Raw genomic sequence first — 26,803 nt, forward strand, 5'->3', positions numbered from 1 at the left:
TTCTTGGCTGTACTAGTTCTTCTTTATCCCAGAAGAATCTTTGTCGCCACAAGAGGGCACCAAGGAACAAGTTCTTCCTCAGTTCCTCTCGGTCTATGACGCAGCAAGCTGAACTCTGGCAATCTACCAGTTCAGGCAGAAGAGACTCAGTTCCAGCCAGCCGAAGGATCTTAAAGGGGGAGGATGGTAAATTCAAGGTCCCCCTTTGTCTCAGCTGTCGCGGCTCACTCCTTTTCCCCTCCAAATCGCCGCCAAAGATTCCTTCCGTCCCAGGATCAAGTCGAGCAGTCCGATGTTCTTTGTCTTTTCTCCCTGCTGACCCAGTGCTCTGAACGCTGCACCTCTGCCCGGCGCTGCCGGGTCGGAGTAACTCCCACTTCAGGCACTGGGCAGAGTTATTTCCAAAGCTCTCATGAGCCCCTTGCAGGGAGACCGTCTCTCTCAGAGCTCCATAGACTCTCCTCAAGATCGAAGGAGGTGAGTTTGCATTCCTCATTCTGTCCGGGCGTCATAAAACTTTCTCCGGGAGGAAACCGGCACGAAGAAATAGGGGGGGAGGAGGGCACTGTAATACCTTGGTGGCGTAATTTGCCTCCAGGAACCGTCCCAATAACTCTTCCAGACGGGTTGATAGCACTCTCCCACGGGTCGCGCCAGAGTCTCCCAGCAATGATGTTAGTCGGCCGGGGAATAACGACGCAAGCCCGTGGTCTCCGTGTCCTGGAAGGCCTGGAATACAGTCAGCTGATCTCCCCTTCTCCTTGCCTATTTCTCGCAGTCCGAGTTAGTAAGGTCCACTGGTGCCTAGATAATAATAGGCTCCCTTAAGTTGCAGAACAAAAACGGAGGGGGAGGGAATAATTCCCTCTCCCTAGCTAAAAAAGCCAGGGACGGGCAGAGCAAAGCTCCAGTGTCCGAGTTGCCGGAGGGCATCGGGTCCCACAGAGCATTTGCTACCCCTCCCAGTTTAGTGTGATCTAATTTAATAGATCATTTAATAAGAACCCCTTTATTCATTCATCCAAATCATATATAAACTAGAATTTAAGCCCGCTGTAGGCCGAATACAGCAGGCACTAGGCGTTTGTCGCGGCGGTCGCGAGCGGGGGAGGGAGCCTCATCGTTGCCATGGTGGGAGGGAGAGGGAGCATTAGCGGCACGTTGGGGCGAGGGGGTGAGGCCGCCATCTTGTTTTGAGCAACAGGGTCAAGCGGGTGGGTTGGAGAGGCTGGGCGGGGATGGTCCCATTGGCGTTGGTGGCATAGCGGATCGAGTCGGCGGAGGAGGAGGTCATTGGCGGGGCGCGGAGATGGGGGGAAGCATCTTGGCATGCCTCTGGTCGGGGAGGCAGCAGGGCAGCGGGGCCATCTGTAGGCGAGGCGGCGGGGAGTCGTGCTGGGGAGGGAAGGGCGATGGTTCACCGCCAGCAAGCCATATGGGGACGGAGTGTGTGCAGGGAGTCCGGGACAGGCAGGGAGTCCGAGCTTCACGGCTCCTGATTGGCCCTCTCCGAGTTTTTATCTCAGACAGGTCCCGCCCTATCTCCTCCCCACAAGCCCTTACTACTTTATTTAGTCCGCGGCGCCCTGCGCCGTGGGACATTTAAAGATATATTGAACATCTCAGGGCTGAGCACAGATCCCTGAGGCACTACACTTGTCACACCTCTCCAAGAAGATCATGAACCATTTACAAGCACCCCTTGGGTGCGATCTGTTAACCAGTTCTCAATCCACCTTACCGTAATAGGATCCATACCACATTTTACCAACTTGTCAATATGAATATCATGTGAAACCTTATCAAAAGACTGACTGAAATCAAGGTAAACTATGTCCACAGCATTCCCCTGATCTAGCAAGGTAGTAACTTTCTCAAAAAAAGAGATAATGTTAGTCTGACACGACTTGTTCTTGAAAAAGGGTGCTTGCATTCGAAAGCTCACGCCTTGATTAAATCTTTGTTGGTCTTAAAGGTGCTACTGGACTCTGATTTTACCGACTCATAGTAATTACAGCCATCCGCTATAGCTACTCAAGGACTTACTGGTGATTTGTTCTAAATTTTTTCCAGCTACAGATATCACACTCATGTGTCAGTAGTTACCCAGATCCTTCTTTTCCCCCTTCTTGAAGGTGGGGACAACATTTGTCTGCCTCCATTCTTCTGGCACTTCAAATGTTCTCCAAGAATTGTCAAAAAATAATGGACCGAGGCTCAGATATTACATCTGTAAGTTCTTTTAGTACCCTTGGATTCAGTTAATCTTGTCCAGATGATTTGGTTTCATTTAAAGAAACTAGGTGTTTATGGACTGCCCCACAGTGATCCTAGGCCACAACTCCAATCCTTCATCATGTGAAATGATTTTGCTACGTTGAGCACGATTCCCCTCAGAAGTCAATAAATTATTCAGAAAACACATCCTGGTAACTGAATATTATGGAATCACGACTGGCTGGAGGCATGCCTTTGCATCATATGTGCCTTGCAAGATCTCCAGAAACAGCTTTCAACACACTTGGTTTTTTTCTGTGGTCACACATGTAATGTCCCCAGTTCCAAACAATAGGAGAGAAATATGTAATCTCTCCGTTTAAGAAAACTTGGCTCTTTCTTGGATGACAACCAAGTGTGATGTCCCTTTCAAAGATCCTGCCTTTATTTGTGCTACGGTCTGATGTTTGTGCTCTGAGTAGAAATCATAGGATTATAGAGTAGGAAGGAGCCTCCAGGGTCATCAACCCCCTGCAGAATGCAGAAAATTCACAACTACTTGCCCACCACAGTGACCCCAATTCCATGGCCAGATGATGCCCCCCCCCACAAAAAAACCAGAATCTTTGGTCAATTTGGCTTGGAGGAAATTTGCCTCCCAACCCCAAAGTGGAGCTTGGCATTTTACGGGGCATGCAAGAAAGGGCCACAAGAGCCAAGCACCGACACAATCTCTTCTGCCCACCCCCTTACAATCTGCCTAGGTTCACAGAATCAGCATTTCTGAAGTGATAGACTTTCCTTCTCCAAAAGCCTTTCAGGTTCTCCCTCTCACTCTTTTTAAAGCTCTCCTGATTTATTGCACTTAAAGAATCCATCCTTATATGGATGCTGGATAGGTAGGTGTCCCCATCCCCCAAATTCCTTTAATGGTTGGGAATTGAAATCTGAAGTTACCCCTTTCCCCCTCCCCCAGTTCACCTTACATGTTATGCAAAATGCATCATCTGGCGTCTTGAAATAGCTCATGTGCAGTGGTGCCGGGCTCCCTAGACCTAACCGAGTGAGGATGGGCTTGTTGTGGTATTCCCTCTGGGCAGGGGGGCTCAGTCGCAATGAGCAGGGATTGTTCCCTTCACTCCTCAAGGCAGGGGTGTGGGGAGTGAACTATTTGCGGTGTGTTCTACAACTCCATGTCCAGTGATGGCACTATATTGTCATGCTGTTACATTAAACATTTACACAGAGCTTGCCTCCAATTGCTAAAATTAAAGGTGCTGGGAGGAAATATTTTAGCATTTTGTTCTGTTGAAAAAAATAAAGTAAATGGTCCATCATCTTCTTGGTATTGTTTCTTGGCATCGTGAAGAGATGCGCTGTGAAAGCATATTAATGCAGCTGCAGGATGTCTGATATTTCATTTAAAAGGAATATAATAAACTCTGTTCTTTTTATTGATTGAAGAAATATAGTGCTTATTTTATCCCTGCTTCCCCCCCCCCACCCCCAGGTCATGATTCAGGGGGGCAGGAGGGTGAAAGGGCAAGACCATCTGTTTCTTAACTGGACAGTTGGCGTTAGATTTGCAAGTCCTACAGGTACCTTTAAGCATGGATAAATATGCACTCAAGGGTTCAGCCAGATAGTTTTTCACCACCAAAGGATGATTATGTTGTGTGCCTTGAGACATTGGCAATAATATATTTCCTGTCCTTTTATTGCATTTTGGAATCATAAACAATGACTGTTTGGCTCAAAGCCATTTATTCAGCCCAAAAAGACATTATTTGCACAACAAAAATCAATAAAAATGTTACCAGGTCTGGCTGGATACTTTGCTTAACTGTGATATTTGTCTGTCAGGGATGGCATGCCATCTCTCGTCAGAGACTGGGGCCAAAACACAACTATTGATCCAGTCATCAGTGATGGATACTGGCATTTGGGAATGGGCTGCTGCAGAGAATCTCGATTAAAAAAATATTTTGACGTTTTGCCTGCAGCACAGGCAAGATAGCCTGAACAAGGAGATTTTCTCTTTCATATTGGCTTTCTCCCTCTTGTGGTTGTTAAATGTTGTGGACCAAAGTTCATTATTGAAAGAATTAAGTCAATCTATGTTTTGCCAAAGGCTTTGACATCAGATCAGATCCTTCAGATTTAGACACGACCGAGTTGTCCTTTTCATCGCCTTAAAAGCAGAGAGGAAGCCAGTGGAGGGGATGTGCTGGGAGGAGGCCTCCTGACACCTTCCCGACCCTGCTTTGTTTTTGTTTTTTTTTGTGCACAGCATAAAACTAGATCTAACAACAAAAAGCAAGGCAATAGAGGACATCATCGTGAGGGCTGCTGCAAAGACTCTTCAGGGCTGAAGTGATTTAGAACTTATTTACAGGGTTTTTGTCCTTTTTTGACTGCTTTTTGTCCCAGTTTTTTTGTCAATGTTCTCTGGGAAAATGTCCACAGAGGCTGCTGTCCCAGGGATGCTTTCTTGGCAGTAAGCACCACTGCATATCATGAGAGCAGACCTGCTTTGGCTTGTTCATCTGTATTTACATTGCTCTCATTCTTAGGGACTGTGTGAGCATCTATTGCCAAAAACAAAAAACACTTTCCATTTCCTCACAGAAGCTGGATTGCAGCCTTCTGAGAATTTCATTCCTTGTAGTAAGAATATTCACAAACAGTCCATTCCTGCCAGGGGCAGTGAGTTTACACAAGAGTTTCCTTAGGGTTGCCATCGCGCTGGTAGGGGACTCCCCCCACACACATTTCTTGTGTTCTGCCACTGCTGTGAGTGGTAGCGAGAAGAAAAAATGGCCACTGGGCCAATGATGTGACATCATTTCTGGAGAAAAGAAGGAAGTAACTTCAGTTCCTTCTAGGAATTGCTGGAACTTTACCAGAGAGCTCCACAGATTTCTACAGAGGTGTGTTATCAACATATCCTCACCCCCATCTCCCATGAGTTGCCAGGCAATGCTTTGCAACCAGTTTTCTGTGATCCTTGGCAACCCTCAAATCAATCTAGACTTTCAAAACTATGTCTCTTTTTTCCCCCTGTGGAAATTCAAAATGGAGAACTGAAATACTTTTGTTTCCCACAGACCATTTACGCACTAGAGGTTTCATGCCAGGTTGCAGGCTGGAGTTTTAGTCGTGGCAGGTTGTCCCACCTCTTCCTGCACTCACATGGGAGAGTACTTGGCCTGGTGCATCTCATCCACCCCCGATCTGTGCTCCTGACAGGGGGGTGGGGCAATGAAGTTGCCAGTGCATAAACGGTCACAGAGATGCCATACTTTATTTTTTTTATGGTACTGTTACTTTAATTTGAACTTTATTTGGAAAACCGTCTGGAATCTGGAATGAACAGTAATATAACATTTTTGTTCTGAGAATCTAATAATCAAAATTTGTCCTAAATAATCAGAAGTGTGTGTTCATGTATATTTTTTTAAGCATCCAGAAATGTATTTGGTTTAATCTCATTCAGGCCTCACAAAGCTGAAACCAGACTGTCCTGAGAGGTATGGACAGGGTCCTTTAATGGGATCACCAGATGGATGCTGGGCAGGGATGTTTGGCTTTCACAGGGAGTGTGTCAAAGTGTGCCGGTTACATTAGAATTTATTGTATCGATATTTCACTCTCATTGCACAGCCGTCTTCCTACTCACAAGTACTGAGAGAGAGGAACATTTGCCAAAGTGGCAGAAGCCGGTGAGATAAAGGATAACTAACACAGGCCTCCGTTTCACAAGGACCTGCACAAAATGCTGGATCAAATGCAGAATATGGGGACTCACTAGAAGCATTTTTTACATGGTTTGGGCTGTAGAATAATGAGATTTATGACTGAACTTCTGATCTGTATCAAATATGGTTACTGAAGTTTGTGGCCCCAATCCATGGCTGCCTAAGAGTTAATACATGGATTTGGAGAAAAACCCAAAAAAGACCCTTGCTCGATCAGACAGCATCCCAGTTCACACAGTGGCCAACCAGTACTTCAAGAGAGCCAACAACAGGATGTAGAGGCCAATGTCTTCCCCTGATCTCACCTCCTGGCACTTGAATTCAGCGGCTGACTGCCTCTGAATGTGGAGGTTCTTCTCAGTCACCATGGATACTAGCCACTGAAAGACCTAACCTGTCTCCCCCCTCCCCGCTTTTAAATGAAGGAATCTGTTGCTGGTGATCAAGATACTTCACACTATCTAGAGCAGGGGGAGTCAAACTGCGGCCCTCCAGATGTCCATGGACTACAATTCCCAGGAGCCAGCGAATGCTGGCAGGGGCTCCTGGGAATCGTAGTCCACGGACATCTGGAGGGCCGCAGTTTGACTACCCCTGATCTATAGTTTTCCCCATGACTATGTATGGGTAGGGGTGCTGGACAGTGAAGAAAACTGACTGGAAGAGAGTTGATTCAATTGAAATGTGGTGCTGAAGGAGAGTTTAACAGATATTGTGGACTCCTAAAGTTACAAATATAAATTAATTATTGGTCTCCACTGAGTTCCAGTAGTGCAGGGGTAGTCAAACTGCGGCCCTCGAGATGTCCATGGACTGCAGTTCCCATGAGCCCCTGCCAGCGAATTGACTACCCCTGCATTAGTGACACACACTGCTCTGGACCAGTTGGAGCTTCCAAATCAGCTAGCACCGAGCGAGTTACAGAATTCTAGTCTGTAGGTGACCGTTGCATGGAACACAGTGGCTGTGTTGGGCATTTCAAGATATGGTGCGTGTTGTCACGCCAGCAAAGATGGCAGAATGCCTGGCAAGCAGCATTTGTGACCTGGGCCTCCATGGATAGGGAGGCATCCAGGATTACATCTAGGCTCTTGATGGGGGCTGCAGGTGCGAGACAGATCCCGTCAAAGGCCAGGAGTTGCAACACAGCTCCTTTGGCATGCCAAACCAGCCAAGGACCTCTGTCTTTGCTGGATTTTTCAGCTGATTCCCCTCTAACCATCTGATCAAGGACTCTGGGGGTACGGACGGATCATCAGTAGAAATAGCTGGCTACCATCAGTGTACTGATGACCATCCAGAAGGAATCACAGACCAGTTGGGCAAGGGGACACATGTAGATATTAAACAGCATTAGGGAAAGAATATCTGATGTCTCCACCAGGAAGCATTGTAGCTGTTCTGCAACTGCCTGCTCAACCACCTTCCCCAGAAATGGCAAATGAAAGATTGGATAATAGTTAATTGGGTTGGATTGGTCCAGATCTGTTTTTTTCAAAAGTGGTCTAACTACAGTCTCCTTTAATATCTCTGGGAAAGTCTCCAAATCCAAGGGAAAGTTGATGATCTTCAGAATAGGGGTCTGGATCTCCCTACTGCCAGCCACAAGAGAAATTGATCCAGGGGGCATTTGGATGGTTGAACAGCTGACAGAGCCCTGTCCACATCGGCAGTCTAAAACAGGATCCTGAGATGGCCAAGGGGCCTTCAGGTCACTATCTGTATTGAGATCAGCCATAAAGTCCTGGTGAAGCAAGGGGATTTTTTGCACACAAAAAAAAGCTCAAAAAAGCCTCACAGCTAATATCCAATTAAGAAATTTGGGGCAATCCTATAATTAAGGACTTCAAAGAGTGAATTGTTTTAAATAATTGAGTTGGGCACGAGCTAATGGAGGCAACAGTAGCCACACATTTTGTGGCTCTTGTTTCCATCTCATAAGCATTAATAAGTGCCTTATAAAGGCAAGTCTCCATTCGAGAGTGACCGGAGGGCACGCCTGATTGGCGCCCTCGTGGGACCCCCAAGTCACAGTCTTCTGGACTTTTGGGCATGGGCGAGCAGGGTTAAGGACTCCCAGGTGGGCTTGGTGGGAGTGTTACAAGCAGCCAAGGAGAGTCACAATCAATATGCCGACAGGAAGTGGAGCTCGGACCCACTTGTGGGGAGCCAGACTTATGTCTCCACCAAGCAGTTAAAGTGTCTGCAGCCACTGAAAAAGTTGAGGAGGAAGTATGTGGGTCTGTTCAAGATCACTTGGGTGATCCATCCTTTATCTGTGGAACTTTCTTTATCTGTGGAACTTACCATGGCATCAATGCTGTTTTCCATTCCAGCCTATTGAAAAAGCCCCAATTCTGGATCACTGGCACCCGGCTCCTGATGACCCCATTTCCATTTCCACTGGCATTACCCAGACAAGCTGGCCTGTCTGATGGTTATGGAAAGGGGGCCTGAGGGAGCAGGATGTTAAAGCCCTATGGGATTTGCCATGTCTAATGTGATTCTGTTTGATTTGATTCCTCACCTCTACAATGAGGACCATCTTAACCCCGTCGCCCCGTGGACTAAATAAAGCCGTAAGGGCTTTGGGGGAGGAGTTAGGGCAGGCTCTGTCCGGGATGAGGAAGGGTGCTGATTGGCCCCTTCCTCCGGACAGACCATTGGCGGGGCCAATCGGCAGGCACAAAGCGCCTGCTGATTGGCCTCTCTGAGTGCCGCCCCATGCAGTGCGGCTGGCGGGTGCTCCCTGGCTGGCGGCCTGACGCGTCGGGAGGCGCAAAGCGCCTCACGACGCGTCAGGCCACCCAACACGGAGCTGGTCGGCGTAGTGGCGGCGACCAGAACGGCGGCGGCGGCGCAGGAACCGCAACCGGAGCCAGACCCAGCGACGACAGAGGATCCGCCGCCACTGCCAGCGCGGCCCCCACCACGGACTACAATCGCCCGGGTAGGCCGCGCCGCGGGGGGGGCCAGGACAAACAGCTAGCGCCCGCTGTATTGCAGCTACAGCGGACTTAATTACTAGTGTTGCAATGTTTGTTGTATTGTTCAAACCTCTTTGGTTTAGAGTAATTCGGTGGCCATTCAGTTCTGGGATTCCTACGTGTACCTCACATTTCCTGGTCATCTCCCTCACCCTCTTACAAGGGCCCCTTTGTCATTAATGCCATTAATGTCCCCTCGGGCCAGCCTGGCACCTGAGCTGTTCCTATTGCCCCTCTTACAATCTACTTGTCAGACGCACAGGAAACTCACAACAAAACTTATTCAAAAGAAAATAGTTTTATTGATTAGCACTATACGCATTGGACTGAAAGTCAAATCTGACTCGAAGCCAGATTTGCCTCAGCTTATCAATACATTTCTCCCGCCCAAAACTTGACAGTTCCCAAGGAGGGGGGTGAGTGAGAAAAGACATATGTGAAACAACAACAGGATTCCAAACTCCCATCCTTGAGAGAATTGACAACAACCCTGTGTGCCCATAACAAGATAAGGTTAGAATAACATCACTATTCTATTTTATTGCTACAAACTACAAGGCCGGGGCTAGCAGGCGCCAGGTTCAATTAAGCAGTATAACTGACATGGAGGAACTCAGGCTAATTTATGACAGAGATTCTACAATCCTGACATCCCTCCGCATTAAAACTAACTTCACTCCTCCATCTAGCCGGCATCTACCGGGCGAGGACAATCCGGGAATGCTCGATGGAAAGCCCGGAGGAGGCGGGGTGCCTTCACATTCCTTGCCTCCACCCACTCTTTGTCCCCCGAGGGGAAATCTTTCCAATCGACCAGATATTGAAGGCGACCCTTGTGCAAACGAGAGTCTAAAATTTGGTTGACTTCATAGTGGGTGTCTTTATCGATGAAAATTGGCACAGGCTGGTCTGGAGGAGGGTGCCACTCGTCAGGGACCGGAGCTCTCCGCAGCAGGCTGGAATGAAAAACCGGATGCACATTCCTATAAGTCTTTGGTAAAGCTAGCTCAACAGTCACAGTATTAATCAGTTTTATCACTTTAAATGGCCCCACGTATTTAGGGCCAAGTTTCTTTGACTTCTGTTGGCACCTCAGGTTCTTAGTAGACAAATAGGCCAGGTCTCCTACTTTCCAGTCAGGTGCAGGTACTCTTTTCTTATCCGCTTGAGCTTTATAGGCTTGTTTTGCCTCCTTGAGGCTAGCTACAATTTCTGGCCAACCTGTACTGATGGTGGCTGCCCATTTATTTATGTCAGGAGCCTCAGTGGAGTGGAGCTCCCAGGTGGGGGCTGTTGCTAAATCAGTCCCATACACTACTTTGAAAGGTGATACCCCAGTTGAGGCGTGAACCCCATTGTTGTAGGCAAATTCAGCCATCGGTAATAAAGAGACCCAATTGTCCTGCTGGTGATTGATGAAACAACGTAAGTACTGTTCCAGGATTTGGTTTACCCTTTCAGTCTGGCCATTTGATTCAGGGTGATAGCCTGAAGTGAGGGCTTGCTCCACCCCCAAAAGTCTCAGGAGTTCCCTCCAAAACTTAGAAACGAACTGGGGGCCCCGATCCGTCAGGACACGTGTCGGGATCCCGTGCAGACGTACCACGTGTTCAATGAAAAGAGAAGCCAATTTTGGTGCTGAAGGCACCCCCGTGCAGGGAATGAAGTGAGCCTGTTTGGAAAAAGCATCCACTACCACCCATATAACGGTGTTCCCATGACTGGGAGGGAGGTCCGTAATAAAGTCCATAGTAACATCTGTCCATGGACGAGAGGGGGTGGGCTGTGGTTGCAATAGCCCCTTTTTCTTGCCTCCAACCGGTTTTGAGGCAATACAAATAGGGCATCCCTGCACATATTTCTCCACATCTTTGCGTAGGGATGGCCACCAATATTGTCTCCTGACTAGGTGCAGAGTTTTTACAAAACCAAAGTGTCCAGCAGTTTTTGCGTCGTGGCAAAGTTTCAAAACTTTTCCCCTGGCCGCAACAGGAACAAAGAGTCTCTCGCCCTTAAAAAAGAGCCCCCCCTTCTCAGTCAGATCAGGGCGGAGGGAGCAAAACTCCGGATCTTGTGACATCTCCTTCTGGACCCAGCCCCCTGGGATGGGCGTATCAGTCTTTACGTGGCTGCGCGTCACGGCGGCCATCCCTAGTTGGGCGGGGGTGAAAACGGTGTCCACCAATGGGTCTCGTTTGCTGTTGTACTGGGGCAGGCGTGATAATGCATCTGCCAAAAAGTTCATTTTACCCGGCAGATGCTTTAGGGAGAAGTTGAAACGGGCGAAAAACTCTGCCCATCTCATTTGCTTGGCGGAAAGCGATCGGGGCTGCTTAAGTGCCTGAAGGTTTTTATGATCCGTCCAGACTACAAATGGGATCGCGGATCCTTCTAGCCAATGCCTCCAGGTGGAAAGGGCCAATTTTACTGCAGCCGCCTCTTTTTCCCAAATTGCCCAATTTCGCTCTGCCCCCGAGAATTTCTTTGACAGATAGGCCAGCGGGTGTAACTTTCCGTCCTCCCCCTCTTGGAGGATCACGGCCCCCATTGCTACATCCGAGGAGTCTACTTGTACAGTAAATTGCTTAGAAGGGTCAGCATGGGCCAGTACGGGTTCGGACGTAAACAATAACTTTAGTTTGTCGAATGCGTTTTGACAGGGGGGAGTCCACAGAAGGGGCGTCCCCGGGCGGCTCGCCGTTTTTCCCCCTTGTTTGGTTTTCAACAAGTCAGTGAGGGGCAGCGCCACTTTGGCAAAATTGGGGATGAAAGTCCTGTAAAAATTAGCGAACCCTAGGAAACTTTGCAGTTGCCTCCTGGTGCGGGGAGGTTCCCAAGCCAGCAAGTCACGCACCTTGCCAGGGTCCATCTCAATCCCCGCTTGGGAGACACGGAACCCCAGAAACTCCACCGCATCGCGGTGGAACTCACATTTAGACAGTTTAGCAAACAATTGGTGCTTTCGCAAGCGGTTGAGCACTTCGCGTACCAGATCAGCATGACTCTCAACATTCTCAGAATACACAAGAATATCATCAATGTAAACCAACACCCCTTGGTACAATAAATCATGCATAATTTCATTAATCATATTCATGAACACGCCCGGAGCGCCGGCGAGGCCGAACGGCATTACGGTGTACTCAAATTGCCCCAGGGGGGTGTTAAAAGCCGTTAGATATTCGTGCCCCTTCTTGATCCGAACTCGGTAATAGGCTTCCCTCAAATCCAATTTCGTAAAAATTCGTGCCTTCCCCAAGTGGCCCAACAAGTCTTTTATCAGGGGGAGCGGGTAGGCATTGCAGGTGGAGACCGCATTCAACCCACGGTAGTCAGTACACAAACGTAGCGAACCGTCCTTCTTTTTTACAAAAAGGACCGGGGCCGCCAATGAAGATGTGGCCGGTCTAATAAAACCCCTCGCCAAGTTCTTATCCAAAAATTCCCTAAGCTCCGCCATTTCCCGGGGGCTCATGGAATAAAGTTTGGCTTTGGGGAGTGGTTCCCCTTTCTTTAATTCAATGGCACAGTCAGTTTTACGGTGGGGGGGCAGTTGGTTGCACTCTACCTCCGCGAACACATCAGCAAAGTCTCGATACTCAGGAGGGAGCGCTGTCCCCCCCGATCCCAAAGCGGCCACAACCCCCGTCAGTGGGGAATCCCGCGGTCGAGCGTGCTGCTCGCAGGCGGGAGAGGTAAAGTCCACGGTCCCTTCTTTCCACTTCACTAGGGGGTCATGTTCCTTCAGCCAATCCAACCCTAACACACAAGGGAAGGCAGAATGAGGGGCTACCAAAGGCTGGATTTGCTCCCAATGTTTTTTTATGTCCAAGTCCATTGGGCGCGTTTTCGCCGTGGCCTCCCCTCTGGGAGCACATTTCCCATCCAATTGGGTGATGGGCAAGGGTTCCCTCAGCGGCACCTTTCCCACCCCCAAAGTCTCGGCCAGTGCCGGGCTCACTAGGGATTGGGTGCACCCTGAGTCCACGATACACCGGACTCCCACTGTTTTCCCCGACTTGGGGTTGGAGAGCTTGGCAGGTAGGAGTAGTAAGGGGGAATCACTCACCACGCGTTTGCCCCTGTTGGCGGCCTGCTGGCGGGGCGCCTTTACAGCAGACCGTCCTCGTTTCCCGACTGCTCCTCTGCTTGATCCTCGTCCTCCAGCCCGCTTCCCTCCTCCGAGTCGTCCACTGCTGGCACGGCAGCCACTGGCACCAGGAGAGACTTGGCACTTTTCTTGGGAGTGGTTTTCTTGGCAGGCTGGGCTTTCGGTGGGGCGCTGCTCACGGCCCTCGGGGTCGCTGTTGCTTTTGAGGGGCAGTTTGCGAGAAAGTGCCCCGCTTGGCCACAACCCAAGCACAGCCCTTTTTCCATGCGCCGGGTGCGCTCAGACGGCTCCAACTTGGCTCGGGGCTTGGTTTTCGCCGGGGTGGAAGTTTTCGCCACGGTTTTGCCTGCCAGGACTTGCACCATCGAAGCTCGCTCCAATCGATTTTCCATCTCCCCAGCCAATTGGACCCAACCTTCGACTGTAAGCGGGTCTTCCAGGAGGAGGCATTTGTCTGCCAGAGTAGGATTGAGGCCCCCCACAAACGACAGCACACGCTGGGGCTCCGTCCAGTCCGGCACCGAGGAAGCCAGCTCTTTAAACTCCCTGGCGTACTCGACCACTGACAACTTCCCTTGTCGGTGAGCCCTGAGTTTCTTCTCCGCGGTCTCTCGCTCGAACGGTTCCACGTACATCTGGCGCAGGGCTCTCATGAAATGGTTGTAGTCACGAATGGCTTGGGGGTGATAGCGGTACAAGTCCACAAACCACTTGGCTGCTTTGCCTTCTAGGGCTTGGCCCACGAAACGCACTTTCTCAGCATCATCCTGGAAAGTGAACCCCATTTCCATCATGTAGGCCTGGAGGTGCACCAGAAACGTAGGAAAATCGGAGGGGTCTCCGGAAAACTTAGCCTTGAATTTATAGGTGCTCCGCATCTCCACACCCCGGAGGTGGGCTGGTAGGCGCCCCGGGCCCCAATCCGCCGGTGCCGGGGCCGGTGCTGGGGGTCTTGCACCGCGGCCGATGCCTCGTCCTCTCCCCGCCGCCACTCTTGCTCGTTCCGCCACCCGGGCTGCCTCCGCTGCTCGCGCTGCCGCTCGCGCCGCTTCGCGCGCCGCTGCTGCCGCCGCCGCCTCGGCTCCCGCAACGTCCGCCGCCGCCGCCGCTGCTGCCGCCGCCGCTGCGTCCTCGCCTCCGTCCGCGCCGTCTCCTCCGGCTCCATCGCCGCCCGCGCCGCCTTCGTCCTCTCGCTCCTCGCCCTCGCCTTCTTGTTCGCGTTGCTCTCTCGCTCGAGCCTCTGCCTCCGCCTCGATTTCCAGCTGCGCCCTGGCCCTGGCCAACGCCTCAGCATCCGCTGCCGCTTGCGTGTCCGCCATGCCGTGCTCCCGCAGTGCAAGCCCACCACTCACTCGTCGCAGGCTGGTATCGTGCGCACCACCACCACGCACTTCCTTCAGCAGGCGTTGCGTTCGGCGCTTCTCCTCCGGATCCAACCGACCCGAAAGATCCTGCAGCCAGTTAGTCACCCTGTCCAGCTTGTACTGCAAGTCCTGTGTCTCACCCACAGGCTCCAGCGCGTAGCTAGGCAGTCCCAGGTGCTCCGGCCACCTCTCATCCCCAGTAGGGCGGTCGTATTTTGACAATCGCCTGCGCTGGGTGACGTGTCGTTCCAAAAATTCCTCGGGCCCCGGGGTTGTCCCCGAGATTGCCCGCATCATGCCCGAGCTGTGCGGGCCGGCACTCGCGCCGTCGCCCTGGGAGAGGTCCCAATCCAGGCCCTCTCCCTGCTCAGAAAAAGTATGTCCCTCGCCCTGCATTTTGCAGGTGAAAGGAGTTGTGAGATTTGACTTGATGTCAGACGCACAGGAAACTCACAACAAAACTTATTCAAAAGAAAATAGTTTTATTGATTAGCACTATACGCATTGGACTGAAAGTCAAATCTGACTCGAAGCCAGATTTGCCTCAGCTTATCAATACATTTCTCCCGCCCAAAACTTGACAGTTCCCAAGGAGGGGGGTGAGTGAGAAAAGACATATGTGAAACAACAACAGGATTCCAAACTCCCATCCTTGAGAGAATTGACAACAACCCTGTGTGCCCATAACAAGATAAGGTTAGAATAACATCACTATTCTATTTTATTGCTACAAACTACAAGGCCGGGGCTAGCAGGCGCCAGGTTCAATTAAGCAGTATAACTGACATGGAGGAACTCAGGCTAATTTATGACAGAGATTCTACAATCCTGACACTACTCCACCAGCCCCCACCATTACTATGCCGAGCATTTGCAATTCAAGGCAAACCATTACCTTGTGGGGGAAGGGGGGCTGGCACTCCAAAAGCAATGTAGGACCTGTGCTGGGGCCCCATCCCCAGTTCAGCCAAAGAGTGTATACGTTGCTGCTCCAATGCTACCTAATAAAGAAGTCTGATTTTGCAATCACGAGTGTCTATAGGGGTCAACCCTCACAACTAGCCCCACACATTCAGTTTCCAGGATCATTGGAAGTACTCTACAGCAGTGGGCCCCAACCTTTTTATCACCAGGGACCAGTCAATGCTTGACAATTTTACTGAGGCCCTGTGTGTGGGGGGGTAGTCTTTTGCCGAGGGACGTCGCCGCATCGGGCCCTGCTCCACTTGCTTTCCCACTAGTGCCCCTGACTTCCCGCCGCCCGCTGGGGGACGCTGCCAGCAGCAGCTGCGCAGTCCCATGCCAAGGGGGAGTCCCAACCATGGTGGCCTCTGGAGAGCACCAAAGGTGCAGAGTGGCAGGGCAGCCCTTGAGGCAGCAGCCGGGGAGGAGGAGGAGCTACGGTCTGGTACCAATTGATCCACGGACCGGAACCAGTCCCTGAACTGGGGGTTGGGGACCACTGCTCTACAGGGAAAAGATTCTTGGACTAACTGCCTCCTCTCCAGCTGAACAGCCAACCAGGACTGGGGGGGCTTAATTCACCATTGTGTGTATCTTTGTGTGTGTGTGTGCCTGTATGCACATGAGTAGAGTGCTGGTAAGACATAGATGGGGTCTACATTCAGAAACACTTTGGAAAAACATAACAAATATGTAATCTTCCACAGTCCCTTAAGATTTGGGGACATCAGAGTTCTTGCTCTTTCCCATAATGTTATTTATTTATTTAAAATATATGCTCAAAAGAGCTGGGTAAGGGAACATATAAACTCATATGAACAGTGACTGTAGCATTGGACTCCAACTAGGTCTGAAAATATAACTGGCCTTACCCCATAACTATTTATCAAAGTGTCCAGGCGGGTCGAAGGCAGAGGGAGAAGGGGAAAGCAAACCAAGAGAACTACATAACAGCGGAGACTTGCTTGGGCGAACGGGAATCCATCGAATGACGGTGAGAAGAGAGAAGAACGAGAAGAGACGCGGCGGGAAAAGACGGAGCGGCTCCGATCCCGCCCGGACTTAAAGACACAAGCGGGAAAAGGGAAGCAGGGGAAATGGGAGCACATTTAGTAAAGAATGCTAGACAGGGAGCCTGGGGGAGTGAAACACTTAACAAAGAACATACTTACTCATGCATGACAAATAGCGGCGATAGGTCTCAGTCAGCCCGTGAACGGGGAGGAGAGCGAGGCGACGGGAAAAGAGACAACCCAGCTCTCACCCCCCCTCCCCCCGGGAAGGGCCAAACCAAGGGAAAGACAACGGAGGGACCTAGGAGGAAGTAAGGAGAGGAAGACTTGCCTGAATAGACAGCAGTCAGCAGAAAGGACGGGATCCGGAAGTACTGAAGACGCGCACCGGAGGTTTAAGTAGAGGGGGCGGAGACACAGGAGATAAGGGAGGAAGGGAGGAAGAGTGGGCGAGAGAGTTCGGAGTGAAGGCACGTTGGGGTATGAGTCTGTGGGAAGAATTGGAATAAACTACTTTGCACTCTACCAATGAATCTGAACTTTTGTACAACGCCGGCCTAAAGTTCGAGGCATCATGGAGAAGAAGGGTGGAGCTCAAGAAGGGACTCCAGGACCCTTTATACAAAGGGAAATAATTAGCCTCAACATCATTGCCCCGAAATGTCCTATCCAACCAGTAATTGCAGCTCTGAGTTAGCAGAGAGAGATGGTAGTTCCAGCCAGTTTGGTATAACCTCAGTGTTCAACTGTGTGCCAGGCATCAAATCAATGGACTTTGAAAAATACATCTTAAAATAAAAAGCACATTTTAAGTCAGTGGTTCCCAACCTTCCAAATGTCACGACCCTTTAATACAGTTCCTCATGTTGTGATGATGCCCAACCATAACATTCACAGAAATTAAACCAACACTGACCAATGGCATGAAGATCCATTGTTCAAGATTGTATAGAAATTGCATATTAATTGGCGGGCACCTTCTGGCAGAGCAGCAACAGTGGCGGCGACCCCCCCCCCTCCGGCCAAGCTGCTCACCCTGCCATGACCCCTGTGAAAGGGTAGTTTGACCCCCAAAGGGGTCTTGAACCCCAGGTTGAGAGCCACTGTTTTGCTTGAATCATGGAAACTATTATTTTAGTTCATACATGTTTACACATGTTTTATACTGAAGCACAGAAAAGGAGATTTTGCTATCAAATATGTATTTATTTATTTATTTATTTGTTTGTTTGTTTATTTATTAGATTTCTATACTGCCGCTCGCCCTAGCCTCTCGGCGGTTTACATATATAATTCTAAAACAATAAAACCCCAATAAAATCCCCATTAAATAAAGCAAACTGCTCCTGATCCGAGTATAGTTGTGTTGCTTGCTGTGTCTGATTTGGGTGGAAATGAGTAAGATGCTAAGTGTGAAAAAACACAGCTGAAAATGGAGGGCTGGGAGCACCATCTCATCAGGAACAAGCAACACTTCCGCACTGTTCGCAAGTCATTGCAGCTCACCCTTCAGTTGGTTTCTGCAACACGTTTTCATGTTTTAACTGGCAGTCAGCTATTTTTTTCTTTCACAAACGTGAAAGAGTCGTGTGTCTAATTCAGGCTTGCATCTAAGTGGGTACGTAATTCAGCAGCATGAAAGAGGCGGGTGAGACTTATCTCCCACCGAAGGGCCTCTTGGCTGGGGAATCTGCGGGTAAAGTAATGAGCCTTCCAATGACAGGGGCTCTTTCTTAGAGACAAACGATGTCTTCAGAGAGGAACCAATATCTACCACTCGGGCAGTTTATAATGCTCCCATTTATAGCTTTAAAAATAATAAAATCACTGATAAGAAAATTAACCAGTGACAAATCTGAAAGACCTGTCCTTAGAAAAGTATTCCTGGATATTTGCAGGTAATTAAAATATTTCACGCGGGCGGAACATCCTGATGCTACTTCAGGAATCTAAATGGGGATTGTAGCACATGGTAAAGATTCAGTAAATACTTTTTAGTCCAAAATCAATGCCATTGATTGCCATTAAAGCAGGCAGCGAAAACAATGAAGAGCCTTCCCATGTTCAAGCTCCTGCCGGGGCTGGCTCAGTCTCGGCCTCCTCCTCCTCCTCCTCCCAGTTAAGAGCATCATTAAATGGGAAGAGCAAACGGCACATTGAGAGGCCAAGTGTTTTATTAATTCATCATCAGAATTATCTCAGTGCATTAATATTAATAGCTTCAAATTGGATTTCATTTAGAAGGTGAAATAAATACGCTGATAGTAAAAGCTTGACGACCCTGCTGCACCTTAAGAAACGGGCTCTTAATACAGGCAGTCTCAGAAATAGATTTGATAAGTCGGACTGGTTTCCCTTTGCAGAGGGACAGCTTATGGATAGAGTTTCAGGCTGCTTTGAAGATCACAGGAAATGTTAACTTTCAAAGAAGGGGTTCGACTAGAGGGAAAGGCTAGACAAATGAAAGACACTGAACATTTTCCCCACCTTGGCTACACAGACACACTGTGCTCAGGCCTTTGCTGGGTTTTGGAGCTGGCCGATTAACTTTATTGTTGTTGTTGTTGTTGTTGTTGTTGGTTCTTATATGTTGCTTCTCTCTACCCAAAGGAGGCTCAAAGCGGCTTACAGTCACCTTCCCTTTCCTCTCCCCACAACAGACACCCTGTGAGGGAGGTGAGGCTGAGAGAGCCCTGATATTCCTGCTTGGTCAGAACAGCTTTCTCAGTGCTGTGGAGAACCCAGCTGGCTGCATGTGGAGGAGGAGCAGGGAATCAAACCTGGCTCGTCAGATTAGAAGTCCACGCTCCTATCCACTACACCAACCTCAAGAAAAACAGGATAAAAACATGACTGGAAAATTGCCTCAATAATGACACTGTAGGAATACCCTACATTAGTCTAAGCTCTATTATTATTATTATTATTATTATTATTATTATTATTATTATTATTATTATTATTATTATTATTATTATTATTATTTCCTGCCACTTCCGAGACCCGAATAAATTCCCCATTAAAACAGTTCAACAAAATCAAGACAAAACGGGAACAAAAATAGCAGTAATTCCTCGATCTCGCAAGCACAGAGTTTTGGCTGATGCCCTTGCATTGCCAACCACGTGCTGATGTCACTTCTATTCATGACAAGAAGTGACATCAGTGTGTTGCTGCTGACTTCATACAGCCAGCGAGGACCCACATCAGCAGCTGAGTCTTCCACTTGTGCTGGAAACTCTAATTCCGTGACACCACATTTTGGATGCCATACCCCCCCAACCCCCCCCCCCCTTCTCCATGTCCTACTCCCAAATCTCCAGGAATTTCCAAACCCAGTGACGGCAACCATAGCTGTGTGTGTGTCGGGGGGGGGGGGGGGGGACCAGGCTGAACAAAGGCAGATTCTAGAAACAGGGTTGTTTTTACAATTCACCTTCTGGGGAAAGATTCAATGTAGTTCTAAGAAAACATGGAGGAGATGGCTTCATGGGGGAGGGACTCCCCAAAGACAGGAGGGTGGGCTGCTCTCTGGCAGATAATATTCCTGGCAAAGGGTAATGCCCATTTGAAATAATAATTTCAACGAATCTCATGCGTTGGTAGGTTCTAAATTAAGTGTAACGACTCTGGGAAAAAGCTCCAGGCATAATTGGATAACTCAGAGAAAACAGGAGGCAGCCAAAGCAAACAGCCTGCCCAGCCTCTCAGGAAGGAGGGGAGGGGAAGAGATGGCTGTACACAGGAGGACAGAGAGAGATCTTTTTTTGGGGGGGGGAGATGGGGGGGAAGTGAACCCCAAACAACAAAATGTTATAATTTTGGACTCTGTAAAAAGGACAGAGAAGATGTCCTAGCACTGAAGTGCCGCTGATGACGCACAACTGAGGGATAAAAAAGACACAAAGCCTTCTCTGGTGTCTGGTCATCCTTCATTCCCTAGAATCTGCTGATGATCCCAGCACCCCGGGAGGCATGCCTGGCCTCGACCAGGGCCAGGGCCTTTTCGATCCTGGCCCCTACCTGGTGGAATGAGCTCTCTGAAGAGCTGCGGGACCTGTCAGGGCTCTCTGAGTTCCTCAGGGCCTGCAAAACGGAGCTCTTCCACCAGGCGTTTGTCTGAGGCCGGGTGGTGGCCTGGGGGCTAAGATCGGGCCCCTCTCCCTGGAGGGGAGTATTAGACTGGCCTGGTTCCCCGGATTGTTCCACCCTATGCCCAATTATCCATCCGCTCCCTTCTGCTCATCCAGTAGGCCTGGCTGGGAATAGTTTTTTCTTAATCGCCATCATTGTGACTGAGTCATTGTTTAGGGGGTTTTAATGGGGAATTTTAATAGTTTTAATGAACTGTATTGAAATATTGTGAACCGCTGTGAGCCGATTTCCGAGAGCGGCGGTCATACAAATAAAATAGTAATAATAGTAATAATAGTAATAATAGTAATAATAGTAATAATAATAATAGCCCCCTGCCTCCTTCTCTGACTGGCCCAGGACTACCTGCTACCATTTACACTGTTTTACTTCTTTTTCTGGCAAGGCCACGGGAAGAAGAAAAGGATCACACCAAGTCCCATGAAGAAAATAGATTTGGTTTTTTTTTGTTGCAAGAGTCAGATTATCTCAATTACATGTGGAAACACCACTCACTTTTACGGTTGCCAGTTCTTGGTTGGGAAGAACCTGGAGATTGGGGGGGGTGAGGGGGCTGAGGAGGGCAGAGTTTAGGAAAGGGACTTTAAAGGGGTACAACGCCATTGAGTCCACCAATTTCCCAAGGGGGACTGGAGAAAATACCCACCACTTTTAGGGCAGGAATGGAGGAGGGACCTTCTTCCTGACTCTATTTTGAGAATGCACATGTCTTTTGCTGATGTGTTACAGGTTGTTTTCCGGAGTCAAGCACTTTTTAAAGAGGGAATCCACTTTTTACAATTCCCCCTAAAACGCTATAAAAAAGCGAATGTTGCAGGACTGTTGCTGGAGTGCTGCATGCACCATGAGCTCTGTTGCTTGTAATTAATATTTATGAAACCCCAACGCATTTCACATCAAGATTCTTCAGGGGGATATCATTTCACATTCTCAGTAGAATGGCACTTTCCCTTTTATGCTTACAGAAGGGGAAATAATTTTCTATTGTAAATCTGAAGTGATACTCTCCCGAAGAAGCTTGATGCGAAACAAGGCATATCTGTCGTCATGAAAATTTATCCAAACTTACCAAAACCAAAAACAGCTCTTAAAACTAGTTGAAAGAGTACTGGCTGGGGTGTGTGGTATGATCAGGGCTGGTTTCAGGGTTCCCTGACCAGTGACACTGCGGAGTTGGTTTGAACTGTTTCTCACACTTCCCCTTCCTAGGCATTCTGCAGCAGATCCGATTCTGCTCCTGTGTGGCCACAAAATCACCTTCACCAGGCTCTGGGTTGAAAAATCCCTTGTTCTCAGCCTGGTTCTGCACTTTGCTTTTTTATCCTCTCCCAACCTGAATAAACCCTCCCTCTGCACTGTATTTGATTTCCATTTTGATTTTGGGCACATTACATTTTCCCTCTGCAACATGCATGATTGACCCGCAGTGACCCGCCCTTTCCCCTGCAATATCCAGGAGCAGATATAAGTCGCTATATTTGAAGACCCGGCTTTTAAAGCCCCCACTATAAGTGTAGATCTTTTGTATTTTGCTAGATTAACTTCCTGCAATGCTGACGTAGCACTTGGCTCCTCCCCCAGCTTGCTCTGGCTAATAAAGCACTTTTTAATGCCGGCAGGACTTCACCCGACCCCCCCCCCCCGCTCGTTCAGGAAAAGAAAAATAAACAAGTGGTTTCATGACCACTGCACCTCTCCACCCTCTGAGCTTCCCTAATCATGTGCAGAACACTTTCTGTTTCAATTTGGGGGGGGGGTAGGAAGGAGGAAGACCCACGTTCAAATCAATCTGAAATGAGCAGGACTGGCCATGGAAAAAAAACAAAGTCAGTGCAGAATCAGCACTAGTCCCAAGCTCTCACTCACCATGTCCCGAGCCCCAGGGTCACAGGAACAAAGCCCAGCACAACCGGTGTGTAGACCCAAAGCCAAAGGCCACTTGGCCAGTGGGCTCTAGAGCTGGAGCTCCTTCTAGATGATCCCTCCCAAGATGCTCTGAAGACCTCTCTGCCTTGGAGGGCTCATCTGGGAGACACACTCTCCATTCTGCCCCTGCAGCCTTGCAGCATTTGACCTCGCTCTTTCCCTTCTGCTCCTTTTACTCTGGAAACCAAACACAGCGTTCTTTATGAATGTTTAACATGCTTCCCCTTCTTGCCAAAGCTTCCATGCGAGCCACATCAGCGCCTGGTCCCTTGCAGGAAAGAGCCTGCCCGACTGCCTCCATTTGTAAACAAGAGCCAACAACATGAGCACATTAGTGTCACTTCCCAGCAAATTCAGTGTTAAGAAATTACAAATGTATGCTCCGTGGGACAGTTTGACGATGCTGTATCGGAATGCATTATTCATGGCCCTCTCACGCACAACCTGACATTTTGGAAAGTTTTCCACTTTGTGCATCACATAATTGTAATGTGGGTTGCGGATGTGGCACGTGCGTGGATGTGAGGCAGGAGCGGGGAAGCAAGAGTGGGTAAAAAAATGCTCGAACCCACTTGGGATCAGGCTTTGTTTGTGCAAAAGGTGTTTTTTCACCGGCCGAGAGAGATTCTGTTTGCCCCGCTGGTTCCTCTTTGATTGCCAAGTTCCCAGCTGGCATCAGAGAGAAGAGTCAGGCTTGGTTTGTAAAAGCCTTCCTCTGCCTCTTCATCTTAGCAGAGCACTGAAAGCTGGAGAGGATAGGTGGAATCAAGTATTTATGGACAAGCAAGAAGCATGTGTGCATGGATAGGCCTCGACCTCTGGCCATGGGTCATAGATCAGTATGTGCAAATAATAATAAATATAGCCACTTGCTACACTGTTTATTCCTTTGCTTTAGGCAGCTTTAGGCTTCCCAGCCAGAAGAATGGGAGCATTTGGGATGTGGAGACATCAAGACCTCACATGACACAATCCCTCCTGCCCCGTCCCCCCAGAGGAGCCGGACCAGGATGGCCTGACTCTTCCAAAGCTGCACAAATCAGGCCCACCATAGGCCCCTTTGATTCCCAGGGCAAAGAAGGGATCACGGGTATCTGTGCTTCCTGGCCATGGGGCAAGGTGAAGATCTCTATTCCATAACCAGCAGTTCTGGTCTAGAGCTCCCTTCATCAGAGGGGTCTTACTGGGGCTTTCAGATCTGAGTTTTGTTTAGATGCTTGTCTTTGTTAGAGCTTACCTTTCTATAAGGCTTAGCATCTTAAAAGTTTCTGACCTCACACATTTTTTTAAAAGATTGTTGTGATATAATCATAGAATCATAGAATCATAGAGTTGGAAGGGGCCATACAGGCCATCTAGTCCAACCCCCTGCTCTACGCAGGATTAGCCCTAAGCATCCTAAAGCATCCAAGAAAAGTGTGTATCCAACCTTTGCTTGAAGACTGCCAGTGAGGGGGAGCTCACCACCTCCTTAGGCAGCCTATTCCACTGCTGAACTACTCTGACTGTGAAATTTTTTTCCTGATATCTAGCCTATATCATTGTACTTGAAGTTTAAACCCATTACTGCGTGTCCTCTCCTCTGCAGCCAACAGAAACAGCATCCTGCCCTCCTCCAAGTGAGAACCTTTCAAATACTTAAAGAGGGCTATCATGTCCCCTCTCAACCTCCTTTTCTCCAGGCTGAACATTCCCAAGTCCCTCAACCTATCTTCATAGGGCTTGGTCCCTTGGCCCCAGATTCATCCTCGTCTCTCTCCTCTGTACCCTTTCAATTTCATCTATATCCTTCTTGAAATGAAGCCTCCAGAACTGCACACAGTACTCCAGGTGTGGTCTGACCAGTGCCGTATACAATGGGACTATAACATCTTGTAATTTTGCTGTTATGCCCCTGTTGATACAGCCCAAAATGCATTTGCCTTTTTTACCGCTGCATCACACTGCCTGCTCATGTTTAGTTTACAACCCACAAGTACCCCAAGGTCTCGTTCACACACAGTGTTACCTAGAAGCATATCCCCCATCAAGTAGGCATGCTTTTCATTTTTCTGACCCAGATGCAGAACTTTACACTTGTCTTTATTAAATTGCATCTTGTTCTTATTTGCCCATTTTTCCATTGTGTTCAGATCTCGTTGAACTCTGTCTCTATCTTCCGGAGTATTTACCAGTCCTCCCAATTTGGTGTCATCTGCAAACTTGATGAGTAGTCCCTCCACCCCCTCATCTAGATCATTAATAAATATGTTAAAAAGTACCGGGCCGAGCACCAAACCCTGAGGTACCCCGCTACTCACCTATCTCCAGTCTGATGAAACACCATTGACAACAACTCTTTGAGTGCGGTTCTCTAACCAATTCCCTATCCACATAACTATCTGAAAATCCAGATTGCAGTGCTTCAATTTATCCATCAGAACATGAGGGGAACCTTAGCAAAAGCTTTACTAAAATCCAAGTAAACGACATCAAGCGAATTTCCACAATCCAGCAAACCTTCACTTGGTCAAAAAACTTGGTGTTGGTCTGGCAGGACCTGTTGGAGACAAATCCATGCTGACTTCCTTGGATCACCAAATTGTCCTCCAGATGTTTGCAGATCGCTCCCTTTAATATCTGCTCCATTATCTTACCCACAACAGAGGCCAGACTCACTGGTCTATAGTTTCCCAGGTCATCCTTCCTCCCTTTTTTGAAGATCGGAATAACGTTTGCTCTCTTCCAGTCCTCCAGGACATCTCCAGTCCTTAAAGAGGTCCCAAAGATGATGGACAAGGGTTCTGCAAGTTCTCTGGAAAGTTCTTTGAGCACTCTCGGGTGCATTTCCTCCGGCCCAGGGGATTTGAACTCATCCAGTGCAGCTAAATGCCTCTCGACATCCTCTCTGTCCATGTCAACCTGCCACCCAGACACTATCTCTTGGCTATTGCCATCTCTAGATCTCTAAACCCTTTGACCTGTGGGAAAAATCAGATGTAAAATAGGCGATATTCCTTTCTGCTTTCTCTGCATCCTTCGTTAGAGTTTGTCCATCTGCACCCAACAGTGGGCCTATTGCCTCCTTTACTTTACATTTGCTCCTCACATAAGTGAAAAATATTTTCTTGTTACAGTGGGCTTCCCTGGCCAATCTTAGCTCACTCTCAGCTTTGGCCTTTCTGATGATATTATTTGTGACATAGCTCCCTTTTCATTCTTTTGAGTTCTGGAAAGATAACATGTTTTCCCCACCCATTTTCTTTTCCTAGCTATCCTGTGAGGTAGGTTGGGCTGACAGCAGGTGATTGCCCATTGTCTGCCAGGCAAGCTTCCTGGCTGAGTGAGAATTTGAACCCAGGTGAAACCATAGATGATGTACCATTCCACATATCACTCAGTAATTTGGGAAACCAAAATATCTGTTTTATTATTTCCCTTTTCATACCCTTCTGGGACCCAACGTGGCTTCTATCTTAACTGCTTTATATTTGCAACAACCCTATGATGTAAGTTAGGTTGGGAGTTTGTGCTGGCCCAAGGTCACCCAGCAAGCAGGACGGGGATTCAAATCTGGGTCTGCCAGATTTTAGCCCAACACTCTGACCACTATGGCACATGATCATTACAGACACCAGTTTTCTTCTTCTCAGCAGACAATTGTTTTATTTATCTATTTAAGGCTCTGCGCTCTGCGAGTGAGAATCTTCTGGTCGTTCCCGGCCCTAGGGAAGCACGCCTAGCCTCAACCAGGGCCAGGGCCTTTTCGGTTAGGGTTAGAGTTAGGGTTAGGGTGGAATGAGCTCCCGGGAGAGCTGCGGGCCCTGCGGGCACTTTCAACGTTCCGCAGGGCCTGTAAGACGGAGCTCTTCCGCCAGGTCTATGGTTGAGGCTGGGGCTGCTGTGGTACATCGACTGCTCTCCCCCGGGCTTCTTCTTGAACATCATTGACCTCCTTCTCCTCCACTCGGGGGGTAGGAAGGGGATCTTATTATTGTGCCGCCATGTTGTGACATTTTAAAGTCTTTTAATGGGAGTTTTAATGGGGTTTTAAGACACTGTAACCCGCCACGAGCCATCTGGGAGTGGCCGGAAATAAATAGAAATAATAATAATAATAATAATAATAATAATAATAATAATAATAATAATAATAATAATAATAATAATAATAATAATAATAATAATAATAATAATAATAATACCTGCCTTTCTGCCTAGCAGGATTCAAGGCAGCTTACAATATAAATAAAACAATTGTAAGAAAACACAGTAAAACAGCACACATAAAACAACAGTTGTAAAACACTTTAAAAGCCAAGCTTTACAA

At 48.5% G+C, this 26,803-nt stretch overlaps 1 protein-coding gene and 1 long non-coding RNA gene across 2 annotated transcripts in view; both read right to left on the minus strand.

Moving 5' to 3' along the window:
- Window positions 1-26,803, minus strand: part of LOC143823891 (uncharacterized) — a 164,385-nt gene that overhangs the window by 15,749 nt on the left and 121,833 nt on the right. The window lies entirely within an intron of this gene.
- Window positions 9,801-14,795, minus strand: LOC143823739 (uncharacterized). The gene is made up of 2 exons (XM_077310306.1): window positions 13,032-14,795; window positions 9,801-9,918 (listed from the first exon to the last, which is right to left on the minus strand). The coding sequence occupies exon 1, from the start codon at window positions 14,732-14,734 to the stop codon at window positions 13,073-13,075; it is 1,662 nt and encodes a 553-aa protein (XP_077166421.1). The 5' UTR covers window positions 14,735-14,795; the 3' UTR covers window positions 9,801-9,918; window positions 13,032-13,072.

Source organism: Paroedura picta, chromosome 14 (assembly GCF_049243985.1).
Source record: "Paroedura picta isolate Pp20150507F chromosome 14, Ppicta_v3.0, whole genome shotgun sequence".
In the NCBI taxonomy this organism is placed as follows: domain Eukaryota; kingdom Metazoa; phylum Chordata; class Lepidosauria; order Squamata; family Gekkonidae; genus Paroedura; species Paroedura picta.